The 11,421-nt window shown below is 40.2% G+C and overlaps 4 protein-coding genes across 5 annotated transcripts; 2 read left to right on the plus strand and 2 right to left on the minus strand.

The window, feature by feature from the left end:
* The first annotated feature begins 90 nt into the window (after nucleotides 1-90).
* Nucleotides 91-2,038, plus strand: LOC132701733 (oxygen-dependent coproporphyrinogen-III oxidase). Of its 2 annotated transcripts, none has more exons than XM_060669884.1 (5): nucleotides 91-278; nucleotides 640-916; nucleotides 971-1,168; nucleotides 1,275-1,751; nucleotides 1,804-2,038. In XM_060669884.1, the coding sequence occupies exons 1-5, from the start codon at nucleotides 205-207 to the stop codon at nucleotides 1,930-1,932; spliced, it is 1,155 nt and encodes a 384-aa protein (XP_060525867.1). In that variant the 5' UTR covers nucleotides 91-204; the 3' UTR covers nucleotides 1,933-2,038. The 2 variants fall into 2 exon arrangements, with proteins under 2 accessions (XP_060525867.1, XP_060525868.1); XM_060669885.1 differs by lacking the exon at nucleotides 91-278 and adding an exon at nucleotides 307-526.
* A 73-nt stretch (nucleotides 2,039-2,111) lies between these two features.
* Nucleotides 2,112-4,953, minus strand: LOC132701731 (probable ATP-dependent RNA helicase DDX10). The gene is made up of 7 exons (XM_060669881.1): nucleotides 4,716-4,953; nucleotides 3,848-4,656; nucleotides 3,595-3,795; nucleotides 3,420-3,536; nucleotides 2,670-3,358; nucleotides 2,298-2,601; nucleotides 2,112-2,247 (listed from the first exon to the last, which is right to left on the minus strand). The coding sequence occupies exons 1-7, from the start codon at nucleotides 4,833-4,835 to the stop codon at nucleotides 2,112-2,114; spliced, it is 2,376 nt and encodes a 791-aa protein (XP_060525864.1). The 5' UTR covers nucleotides 4,836-4,953.
* A 400-nt stretch (nucleotides 4,954-5,353) lies between these two features.
* On the minus strand, nucleotides 5,354-6,428 carry LOC132701734 (uroporphyrinogen-III synthase-like). The gene is made up of 3 exons (XM_060669886.1): nucleotides 5,960-6,428; nucleotides 5,636-5,904; nucleotides 5,354-5,585 (listed from the first exon to the last, which is right to left on the minus strand). The coding sequence occupies exons 1-3, from the start codon at nucleotides 6,333-6,335 to the stop codon at nucleotides 5,469-5,471; spliced, it is 762 nt and encodes a 253-aa protein (XP_060525869.1). The 5' UTR covers nucleotides 6,336-6,428; the 3' UTR covers nucleotides 5,354-5,468.
* Nucleotides 6,429-6,505: 77 nt separating this feature from the next.
* On the plus strand, nucleotides 6,506-8,879 carry LOC132701732 (uncharacterized). The gene has a single exon (XM_060669882.1). The coding sequence runs from the start codon at nucleotides 6,798-6,800 to the stop codon at nucleotides 8,700-8,702; it is 1,905 nt and encodes a 634-aa protein (XP_060525865.1). The 5' UTR covers nucleotides 6,506-6,797; the 3' UTR covers nucleotides 8,703-8,879.
* The last annotated feature ends 2,542 nt before the right edge of the window (nucleotides 8,880-11,421 follow it).

Consider the following 11,421-nt stretch of genomic DNA (forward strand, 5'->3'; position numbering starts at 1 on the left):
GCAAAATACCACGTTCCATTTGTCTCTCTCCGTCGCGTTTGGGTCGGGGACGACGTAGGACGCGTACGACAAACGCATGGACAGCCCACTTTCCGCCATCAGCTGATTACACTACAGCAGTTCTAACCTATATTAATTGTTATCTCGCGACCGAGGTATTAAGCGAATTTTTATGTGGCACATTGTTTAACGCTGGTGATAAAAATGGTCGCGAGTGTTTTCGCTAGGGGACTTACCTTGATTTACTGTCAGAAAAGGCGCGAATTTGTAAAATTCGGGTAAGTACGAAAGTCTTCTTTTTGACATACTGGTTTCACATATGTTTATAAGCAGGGTGACATTTCTTGTATGTAATGTAATGTAGCTTTTTCAAACTAGTACACATTTTGTTTTCGAAAAAACAAACATTTTTTGTTTTAAACGTACGTTAAAGGGTAAAAAATTGACGGGTTATATACTTGCAAATTGTGTTACTTTCGCATTATACATTTATGTAGTAGAAAATCCAAGAACAAATAGATCTCCGGTAAGTACGTGATTTTTAACAGATTGTTTGCTTGATAATGATTCTCCTTGAACGGGTTTGCACGCGTGCACGCACTCGTTGTGCTCCTGATAAGGGATCGCGTCGTTTTTCAGCAAATATGGGGGTCTCTTCACCGCCGGTCTGGCCTTATTTTCATCAAAAAATCCAATCGACACAAAAGGTTTCATGGCTTTACCAATAACCGATCTAGACCAGCTCTCGGGACGCTCAGAAGACATGAAAACGAAGATGGAGCTTATGATAATGCGAGTGCAAAGTGAAGTATGCAAAGCACTGGAAAAGGAGGAAGAAGGGAAGACGTTTTTAGTGGAGAGATGGGCAAGGAAAGAAGGCGGTGGGGGGGTTACTTGTGTAATGCAGGGAGGAAGGGTGAGGTACATCAAAGGTTCGCCATTGTTTCCAATGATCTAAGTTTTTTTATAGGTATTTGAGAAGGCCGGAGTGAACATTTCGGTGGTGTCGGGCATGTTGCCGGCCCCCGCCGTAGCCCAGATGCGAGCGAGAGGTAAGAACCTTGAACAGGGCAAAAATTTACCTTTCTTCGCAGCTGGTATCAGTGCAGTCATCCATCCCGTTAATCCCATGGTACCTACCATACATTTTAATTACAGGTATTTTGAGGTAAGCCAATCTGAATAAATGCCTTATTTGGGTTGGGGGAAAGGTGGTAGAAATTTGATAATTACAATTATGAGGAGTTCAAATGACTTATACATGTTTTTGTTAGGTTGAAAGTGCTGGCACCACGCAGTGGTGGTTTGGGGGCGGTACCGATCTCACCCCCTACTACCTAAACAAAGCGGATGCGGTACACTTCCACACAACCTTAAAAGAGACTTGCGACAAGCACGACAAGACTTACTACCCTAGGTTCAAAAAGTGGTGTGATGATTACTTCAACATACCACACAGGGGGGAACGGAGAGGAGTCGGGGGGATATTTTTCGACGATTTAGACACCCCCGATCAGGAGGAGTGCTTCAAATTCGTTACCGATTGCGCCGACTCCGTATTGCCTTCTTACGTCCCATTGGTGCAAAGACACAAAACGGCTAGTTATACCAAAGTAGAACGAGAATGGCAACTTCTAAGACGGGGCAGGTATGTGGAGTTCAATTTGATCTATGACAGAGGAACAAAGTTTGGACTGTACACACCCGGTGCCCGATACGAGAGCATTTTAATGTCTTTACCGTTATACGCGGTAAGACACTGTGTTGTTGTTATTGTCGTCGTCACTAACCAGGACGTTTCAGAAGTGGGAATACATGCATCATCCAGTAAAAGGATCTCCAGAAGACACTTTGCTGGAAGTTTTGAGGAACCCTCAGGAATGGGTCGGTGTTCCCGCTCCAGCAGAAGAAACAATCAGGAACGAATTGTAAATAGTTTTTATTAAAACAATTGTTGTGTTTTAAATGGAGTTGGTCCTTCATCAAGCGGGCGAAATTTCCGTTCATTTGAACCATTTTTGTATGCATCATAAAAAAATCCCCAAATATATTTTAATTATGTTTATTTAAAAACAAATCAAAACTATGTACAAAGGTGAAACGAGCCACTTTTATTCTTTAGACTTCAGAAGCATCAGTGCTAGTTCTTCGGTTTCATTCACATCGAGCACTTTACTTAATTCTTTTATCTTCTTTACTTTCTTACTTTTAGGGCCAGATTTAGATTCTGTATTTTTTCTCTTAGTCCTAAAATATGACACTTTTAGATTTCATTCACTACGAAAGAGATTACTTACATTTTATTTCTTTTCTCATCTGAACTCTGATTGATGTCTTCTTCCATACTAGGTTCCAACTCTACATGGTCATTAAGAGACTCATTATCAGAGGCTTGATTGCCATATACTTTATCCAGATCAGGTAACCACGACAGATCAGGTTGGTGCTCGTCTTCGCTCTCTTCAAACTCTTCTTCTTCCTTTTTGTTGGTATTTTTCAATTTTTTCTTCTTCTCCTTGTGCTTTACTTTGACCTTATCCTGATGCACGCGTCGGTCGGTCTTGTCATGTTCCTTCAACGCCAATAGCAGCTGATCTACCGCTAATACAAATATTTTTCAATTGATTGGAAAGCCATGAAGAAGTGAAGCCCCCCCCTCATTCACTTACCTAACCCTAGTTGTGCCTCGATACCATTTTCGGGCGTGGACTTATTTACGCCTACATTTTCACCAACTGGCTCTCCGTCATCACCAAAGACAATTTTTTTATTGACCGCAATCTTCTGCTTTAAAACTTTCTTGGCAATAGCGGCCTTTGTGAGAGGTTTATCTTTTTTGGACCTAGGCATGGCGGCTTCTACCATCTGCTCCTGGGTTAGTGGATCCACTGTCTTATTTTCAGCCACTATTTCTAGAGTGCCATCTTCAACAAAGAGACAGTCGGATGCAACATTTCCATGTTTCTCAAGTCTTAGCTCCTTCTCATCATCTGAATTTCCACTTTGTTCGGATAACTCGACATTAGCACAATCAGACTGCTGGTTCATCTCTTCTTCTTTGAAGTATATCTTGTTATTGCCCATACCTGGGGTGCTAACAGCTTCCTTCCCATTCTGGCCATTCTTTTTGTTCATCTTTTCCAAAAACCTGATGCGGGGAGCCACTTTGAGGCCCAAACTATGGGCGAACTTTTCCAGATCCAACTTCTGCAGTTGAAACACGTCTTTCAGTTTCATGAAGCACATTGCCCGTGCATAGTGGTGGCAAGCCCTTTGCGCAGTAGCTCTCAATTCAGCATCATTCGATAAAAAGGATTCCATTTTCCTCACGGGATCTACTAGCTTGGTGACATCCATCCTACCGAACAAAAAATTCTAATGTGATCTTCATAGGTCTTTATCCCGAAATGTTTACTCACTCCTTCTTTTCCAATGAAATTCCCTTCTCACTAAGGTATTCCAACATTTTCAATTCTGTAGGCATAAGAAGAAGCAAACTTTTACCGCCTTTATAGTACCTTGCAGTTCTGCCAACCCTTTAAAAGAAATTAATTTAGAAAAAACAATTCCTGAAAAAATCATGTCAATATTTGCCTGTGAATGTAAGTCTCCACATCCTCTGGACAATCAGCTTGCACCACCCAATGGACTTCTGGAAAATCAAGGCCACGGGATGCCAAATCCGTGGCAAACATGACTGCCGATTTTTTACGACAGAAATCCTCATATATGGCCATTCGGCGTAACTGATGCAAAGTCCCATACAGTGCGCTAAGACTCACGCCCGGCCTTAACCTAAAACTGAGTTTAAGCAAAACCAAAACTACTCTAAAATCCCTAAACTTACTTGGAGAATATCTCAAAGAAGTATTTCACCTCTTTACAGGTGGAGAAAAAAATAATGATCTTCATTTTCAAGTGTGCTTTGATAAAGCTCCAAACAAAAGAGATCTTTTCATGAAGTTCACAGACCATGTAACTTTGTGCCAATTCCTTTGGTGTCGATGCCTCGTGGACGCTAACATACGAGGGGTCCTTTAAACTCAAACGGGCAAGATCTTTCACGGATTTTGTTTGTGTGGCAGAAAATAGCAGAGTCTGCCTCTTTAATGGCAAATTTGCAATAATTGCATTCATTGTTGCTTTAAAACCCATATCCAAGCACCTATCTGCCTCGTCCAATACCAAAATTTGCATTTTGACACAGTCAAACAAGGGATTTTCATCCATATGCTGAAGAAGTCTCCCAGGGGTGCAAATCACGATGTTGCACTGGTCCATACGTTTTTGTTCAAATTTCAGGTCTTTTCCCCCGATGATAAGTCCAGCCGAGAAATCATGATGCTGTCCAATCTTCCGCAATGTCTCAAAGATTTGGTAAGCCAGTTCCCGGGTTGGAGTAATCACAACAGCACCCACACCATCCAGCCTTGTCCACTGTTTAATAAATAACACTTCCAAAATAGGTATCAGAAAAGCCAATGTCTTTCCAGAGCCAGTTTGGGCAGCACCAAGAATATCTTTGCCCTGTAGTGCCAAACTAATGGATTCCCTTTGAATATCTGTGAGCTTAAAGTATTTACATTCCTTCAGACCCTTTAATGTTTTTTGACTTAGCGGCAACTCCGAGAACTTGGTGATTTTGGTGGTGTCGATCTAGAGATTAGTTGAATCTGTATAGGCATGCAGTGCTAATATAGCGAATTTACACTTACAGTTTGGTATTTGGACTCCAGCTGTTCTATTAGTAACTTCTCTGACCCTTTGGGCTTTTTTGAAAACGCCTTCACTTTCGCTTTCTTTTTTGGTTTAAATTTTTCTTCTATTTTTCCCATGACCCGTTCCTTATTTTAAATTGCTGCCCGCAGAAATTAACAAAATCGCCAAAAACTCCCTAAAATAGTTTATGGTCAAAAATTCTTCTTCTTTCTATAATTGATAATAACATCACAATAAGAGGATAACCCGGCCTTGGTGAGGTAATATTGCATCTTAAAATTTAATTTTATATTACTTAATCCTAATAACAGTTTTGATATAAAAAACATATAGTATACAAAAACATGTTCTTCACATGATTCATAGAAAAAATTAAATAAAATTTACATATACGTACCTATTATTTGTTATTTGTACTATATTTTGAACATTAAAATAATATAAAGCAATGAAAAGGTCTTTTTTCTTTTGCCTAAATTTGGGATTTTGCACCCTATGCAGACAGATATATTTTGCACAGCCTTGTGATGCAATAAGCGTCGGTTAAAAGTTACCATTTTCCGAGAAGATTGGCGGGATAATTCTTACAATGTGCATCAATAGATGTAAAAAGAAGAAGAACCAACAATGGGGATTTAATAAATTTATATTTGTTTTTTGGAAATTGTTGAAAGTTTACCTTTTAGATCGTCACTTTTAATTAATTTAATTTTATGGCGTTATCTGTGACAAATATATTTATTTAATAGTTATTTATTTAATATCACATTTAAAAGTTCTTGTGGATTTGGCTGTTTTGGCACTCCATAAACTGTCAGGTTGAGTTGTTCCAAAGCTGCTTTAGTAGTTTGTCCTATTGCAATAAACTGAAATTTTTTTTTTTGACATAGTAGTCATAATATTTAAATTAAACCACCTTAATTGCTCCAAAATTGTCCTTAAACATCTCGATAAATGAAATGGTGGTTGAAACACCGGAAGGGCTAAAGAAAACTATGTATTCTGGAATGCATTTAAACCCATCAGTAGCATTAAAAAGTTCTGGTTCAATGTTTGGATTCGGTAAAGTATCATATATTTCTATTGTATCCAAGACCAATCCCGCCTTTTGTAGTTCTAAGGTCAGTGTGTCGGTTGCTAGGTTACCATGGGGTAATAAAAATAGGTTTTTATATTGTGATTTTTCTACAAGGAAAATATGTTTTTTTTTTCAGTTAGTTATGTATAGGAGCAGCCTTACCCTTTAATATAACCTCTGTTAATTTTATGGCACTGCCGGAGTCTTTTCCTTTGCAATCCAACCCAAGTTGTTCAAGGGCTATCTTCCAAGTGGTTTCACCAACCGCAAAATTATGTTTACCTTTCCATTTATCGAGCACATTATTATAGGAAGCCTGTTGCAATGCAGAAACGCACCTGGGACTTGACAAGAGCACACCCTCGTAATTTTCGGGTGCCTTTAATTTTTCACTTAGCGCGCTGATATTTTTGAATTGAAAAGTTAAAGTATTTACACACTCAACATTGAAATTATTCTGGTGTAGTAATTTTTTGTACTTGTCCTCGCCGTCCGAACTCGTCGATTTTAAAAGCAACACGCAGTTTTTGGCGGTCATATTGCTTTTTGCATATTGATAAAATTACAAATTTGCATTAAGCACATAACCACCTGTATTGTGAAATTATGTAACTATCGGAAAAATATGTAAATAAATTTTGTCTCTGTCAAAAAAAGCACCGAGTATAACCTTTTTCTATTCTATGGTGCCCCTTGACTAGACGAGACGTTTCTGTGTTCATAACTTACCAAATTCTCACTTAACCAATTTTTTGTAAATTTTAAGTGAATTGTCAAATTTTCTCGGAATGCAAAAATATGTTTGTTTTTTAAATGAGTATCGTTTGCGCCTTTAAATCCCGAGATTCGAACATGCAGCTGTTTTGGAATTTAAAGCTTTTGGAGGTTAATTCCCAGATTCGTGGTGACCTTTTGCTACCCGCGATGGGCGTTCAAAAACGACGTTATGAGCCGTATTTTACATAGAGCCTAATGAAGCCGTTAGTTGAAAACGCTTAACATGTGGGAGTTCGTGCTAACCGCTGTGATATCGGTACCTTTAGTGATGTCGCTGGCGATGTGCCTTTGTTGGAACCGAAAAAATCCAAAAAACGAGTGGCTCGGCGTGGACGGAATGGTGACGCAGAAGAACCCCGACGAAAACGTCAATCATCTGCCGTCGTCGACTTCGTTCGTCAATTCCGGCGCCGATAAAAGGAACACTGCCACGAACACTAGGCGCAGCCTGCCCGATATACCGGCCTCGATGAGTGCTACCGTAACGTGGGCGGTGAACGGGGACAACTCTTCGGAGCATTATGCCACTCTCGGCCAGTATCAGAACGCGGTAAAAAGCAACGGAGAGGTGGTCGCGAGCGCAACGCGGCCTAGCATATCCCAACAAAGCTCGGTGAGCCAGGCGGACCAGTTTTCTCCATACGAGCGGGTAAAATACGATAAGATCAAATCGAAAGAGCACCCTTACGCTCAAGTGCAATCGACGTCTCGTCACGCCAGTTACGATGAACATGACATGACGGTAGAGGAAAGGGTCAATTTGCTAAGGATCGACGCCGCGAGTTCTTCGAATGAACAGTCCGCTAGATCGAGACGATCTTCGGCACACAGCAGCGTCGGGCTGGACATACCAGCCGCGACGGCCGTCGCCGGCGGAGTTGCGGCCAGTCCCGACTTGCCTTACATGACCCCGCCCGTTACTCAGGCCAATTTCAGCGGCGACTCGCAGGAGTCGTCCAAGGGCTACACTAGTATTAGCGTCAGGGAGCCTTTGGCCAACATTATAGGCCAGAAAAACGACCCCAAACGGGAACTCGACGTGCACTATTCCACCGTTTCTGACGATTCTGACGACGTTTACACGACGATCGCCGATCCCAATCAAATATACACGAGCGAGAGTGAAACCTACGCCAGAATTAACCCGATGTCGGTGGCGCACGAGGTGGAGGTCCATCATCAGCCCAACGACAGCTCTTCAAGTCAGGAGCTGTACGAACCGCCGCCGCATCCGGTGCCGCCAAGTGTCGACAGTCTGAAACACGTCACCCATTCACGACAGGCCTCGTCGTCGAGCTCGGTCGCGAATATAGGGTCCCCGAAACCCGAAAAACGACAGGCGAATTCGCCCCTGCCGCCGCCTCCATCCATAAACGTCGAACTCCACTCAGCATCTCACAATTTGGACGACTTGTACGCCAAGGTACATAAGAATAGTAAGAAAGACGAGCACGAAGAAAAAAACAACGCTGAAGAGACGGAAGAGGCGAAATTATCGAGGGAGCACAATTACGAAACGCTCAAGAAAATCGCGAGGAACGTGAGCGACCCCGGATACGAGAAAATAAAAGGGGGAGCAGACTGCGAGCCCGGATACGCGAGCATTAACGGTCCCGAGAGCATCGCGAGTTCGGACCCCGGGTACGAGGTTCTGAGGGACAGAATGCCCGCTTCCGAAGCTCATTCCAAGGTCAAATCGGTTCTCAACGACGGTTATTCCGTCGTCAACAAGAAGAAACCGCCTCCGACGATGTCGGCCTACGACGGCGAAGTCAACGAGCCTAATTACACGACCGTAGAGTCCAACGGCAGCGATACCGATCCGAATTACGAGTCGGTACACCAGAACGATCCCAATTACGAGAGCGTCAAGGATTTGGAATTACCTTACGAGCAGCTGGAAAATTCCCGCACGAGTTCGGACATTTCGGGTTACGAGAAGATAAAAGGCAAGAATTCGTCGGACAGTTCGAACAGTGAGAGCAGGACTACGGAAGAGCCGCCTTACGAGCGGTTAAATAACGATACGGAAGTGCCTGGCTACGAAAAAGTTGGTGGTGGGGGGGCGTCGGAACTAGCGACCGATATACTGAATATTCATGACGAAAACGCCATTTTCCAAGTTTAGTGAAAAGGGATCTAGACGGTGTTGAGCTTTCGTATTTCTGATAATAGTATTGTTTTTGTTATATGTATCTTTTATTTATATTGTATTAGAAGAATGTCTTTAATATATTGCAACTATATTTATTTGATTATTAACTGAGTACTTTTATATTGAGATTTAATATAATTTTCGAGCGCTGCCTTTTTCTCATGTTACCTTTTAGTGACGTTCCGATTCGCCCAAGCAAACCAGCAAAAGTTAAACCCGGGAAATAAATTTATTTATTACTTATAAAAAAATAGTCCATGGGGAAGCGGAATCGCAATGTGAAGAGGTCAGAGCAAAATAATCCAGAAATGGATTTATTTGAAATTTTTTCCACGCGAAAGGCAAAAGGAAAACCTATCAATCTTCTGGCCCGGAGTTGAACTATGAGACAATTAAAATTATTTGTACTAACTAAAATGCTTTTTCTACTCCCTTCTGTAAAATACCTAATTTAACACCGATATAGCGTGCGTCAGCTTTGTTTCCCACAGATAAGAATCATTTCGGACATTTCCGGGATAACACCGCAAGGGTTTGGGAGCAATCGGATGTTTTCGGAGATATTACCGCATGGCTTGAATTTTGACGTTTGTCAATTCTGACGGTCATGTCAGTGAATGTGTTCGTGTTGTTTTGCAAAAATGTACCCAACAACTAACGGTAAGAAAAGTATAATAGTATGCAACACGTTTGGTAAACTTTTTAAGTTACTCGTTTATTAAACTCTCGCTCCGCTCGTGCCAAATAATCTGATAAATCAAATGCCGTTTACCGAACTTGTTGCGTAATGTACTATATGTCACTCGTTTATTAAGCACGCTTGGCTGCGCTCCGCTCGTGCCAAACAAACTCGTAACTCAAATGCCGTTTACCACCCTCGTTTATTAAGCATTCGCTCCGCTCCGTTTACCACACTTGCATAATACAGTGAATTCCGGTTATAAAGTACCCGAAGAACCAGAAAATGAGTACTCTATAAGCTATAAAAAAAACAAAAAAAATTATGTACTTACGTACATATTTTTATTTTATATAAAAATAGAAAACTAATAAACACTAATATAGCTACCAAAAAACTAAATTACCTAAACTAAAAATACACACTTTAGTTAGTTTATTTTTTCTCAATACAAATTTCATATCCTCGATGTGCTTCTCAACCTGCCAGGACGCTTGCATAATATCATCACAAAGCGCTTCAGAATAACTTGGTACTTCGTCCTGTTGAACCATCGTCTCTTTCGTTACCAGAGCTTTGAGGACCATTTGGCTGTAAAACTTCAATAATAATATCATTATCAGTTAATAACTCCGTTGTTCTTGAATTATCATCAACAGTTGGGAAGCTATCCAGCTCAGGAAGATACATTTCAATGTTGGTTAGATCTTGGCCGCTATTGCGCAACCAATTACTCAGGGGAGTCTCCCAGTCATCGTCGTTATTATTTTTGTAATTCTCGAACCACTGAACCAGAGATAAGTCAACGTCTGAAATAAACTCATCTTCCGTTTATCAGACCTGCATGTCGAAAGCAGTTTGAAATAGTGGTTGAAGTAACATCGTTCCAACATTGTGTAGTAATTTTATGGAGTTTAGGATAGTGATGTTGAAAGGTTTCTTATTTTCAAATGACTGGATCAAACGATAGAAAAAATATCTGCGGTAATATATGTTAATGCATTTTATTATGCCCCGATCCATTAGTCAGTTTTGGTTAGGTTTGGAACTGCTATTTGGAGCCAAAACCTCTAATCTGATATTTGAAAGGATTAGAGTTTTTGGATGAGCTGTACAATTGTCAACCAGAAGCAAAACTTTTCTATTCTGACGTTTTAGTTTTTCACCCCAATCCTTTAAATAATTATAAAAAAATAAGTCATCTACGCTCGCTGGTTTGACTTATAAATGACAGGTAGATTTATCATATTTTTCTCGTATCTCGGCCGTTCATATTTACCAATAAAAAGTTTACATTTTTCGCTTCCTGTTATATTTCGCACCAGTCGGCCTGTAGCCTCGTAATGTTTAAAAGATAATGTAAGATAATGTAAAAATATGGAGTATGGGGTATGAGAAATTTGACTTTGAACTTAGATTTTAAGTTGTTTGTAGAGGGCACTAGAACACCATTTCAATGGAATATTTTCATTACCCAAATTTTTTTTGCCATTTTAATGCATTGATTGTTTCTAAAAGAAAAATATGTTTCACTGCATACGGGCCTTAGGATAATGATTGGATTACACATTGGAGTAGGCTGAGCCCCGACAGGGGACATCAATGTATAGAATTAAAAAAAAAGAATACCTCAATAAGAAATTAAACTTTAATATATCAAAGCAGTTTTGGCTGAAACGGTAATATATTGACTTGTAGAGTCAACGGTTACTGTATGACCCAATCATTACAGACCACGCTGTGTATGTTCTACATCGATCTTCAAGTGCAGAGGATTCAAAACTTAACCGAGTTTTCATATAAAATTTCTAATTAATGCAGACCGAACTATAATTCAACAGTTTTTGAGTTATTAAACTAAATAAACTAACTGAAACTATAATTGAATAGTTTTCTAAGTACCCTTTGTACCTCTTTTTATATTTTTTGATTTTACGCGATTTTTTATTTATTGGATGAGGAGTCAAAACTTAGGTTCATTTGGGAGGTTAAAATAATATAAAAAATAATGCC

This window comes from Cylas formicarius, unplaced genomic scaffold, assembly GCF_029955315.1.
Source record: "Cylas formicarius isolate icCylForm1 unplaced genomic scaffold, icCylForm1.1 PGA_scaffold_5__7_contigs__length_24384050, whole genome shotgun sequence".
In the NCBI taxonomy this organism is placed as follows: domain Eukaryota; kingdom Metazoa; phylum Arthropoda; class Insecta; order Coleoptera; family Brentidae; genus Cylas; species Cylas formicarius.

What these genes read in the sequence shown, in the direction of transcription:
- LOC132701733 (XM_060669884.1), top strand. Translation starts at nt 205, where the DNA reads ATGGTCGCGAGTGTTTTCGCTAGGGGACTTACCTTGATTTACTGTCAG. An exon ending in GTGTAATGCAGGGAGGAAGG is followed by an intron (nt 917 to 970) that starts GTGAGGTACATC and finishes GTTTTTTTATAG; the next exon opens with GTATTTGAGAAGGCCGGAGT. An exon ending in TGTCTTTACCGTTATACGCG is followed by an intron (nt 1,752 to 1,803) that starts GTAAGACACTGT and finishes AGGACGTTTCAG; the next exon opens with AAGTGGGAATACATGCATCA.
- LOC132701731 (XM_060669881.1), bottom strand. Translation starts at nt 4,835, where the DNA reads ATGGGAAAAATAGAAGAAAAATTTAAACCAAAAAAGAAAGCGAAAGTG. An exon ending in TTCTTTGAGATATTCTCCAA is followed by an intron (nt 3,796 to 3,847) that starts GTAAGTTTAGGG and finishes ACTCAGTTTTAG; the next exon opens with GTTAAGGCCGGGCGTGAGTC. An exon ending in GATGAGAAAAGAAATAAAAT is followed by an intron (nt 2,248 to 2,297) that starts GTAAGTAATCTC and finishes GTCATATTTTAG; the next exon opens with GACTAAGAGAAAAAATACAG.
- LOC132701734 (XM_060669886.1), bottom strand. Translation starts at nt 6,335, where the DNA reads ATGACCGCCAAAAACTGCGTGTTGCTTTTAAAATCGACGAGTTCGGAC. An exon ending in AACAGAGGTTATATTAAAGG is followed by an intron (nt 5,905 to 5,959) that starts GTAAGGCTGCTC and finishes TTTTCCTTGTAG; the next exon opens with AAAAATCACAATATAAAAAC. An exon ending in ACAATTTTGGAGCAATTAAG is followed by an intron (nt 5,586 to 5,635) that starts GTGGTTTAATTT and finishes AAAAAATTTCAG; the next exon opens with TTTATTGCAATAGGACAAAC.
- LOC132701732 (XM_060669882.1), top strand. Translation starts at nt 6,798, where the DNA reads ATGTGGGAGTTCGTGCTAACCGCTGTGATATCGGTACCTTTAGTGATG.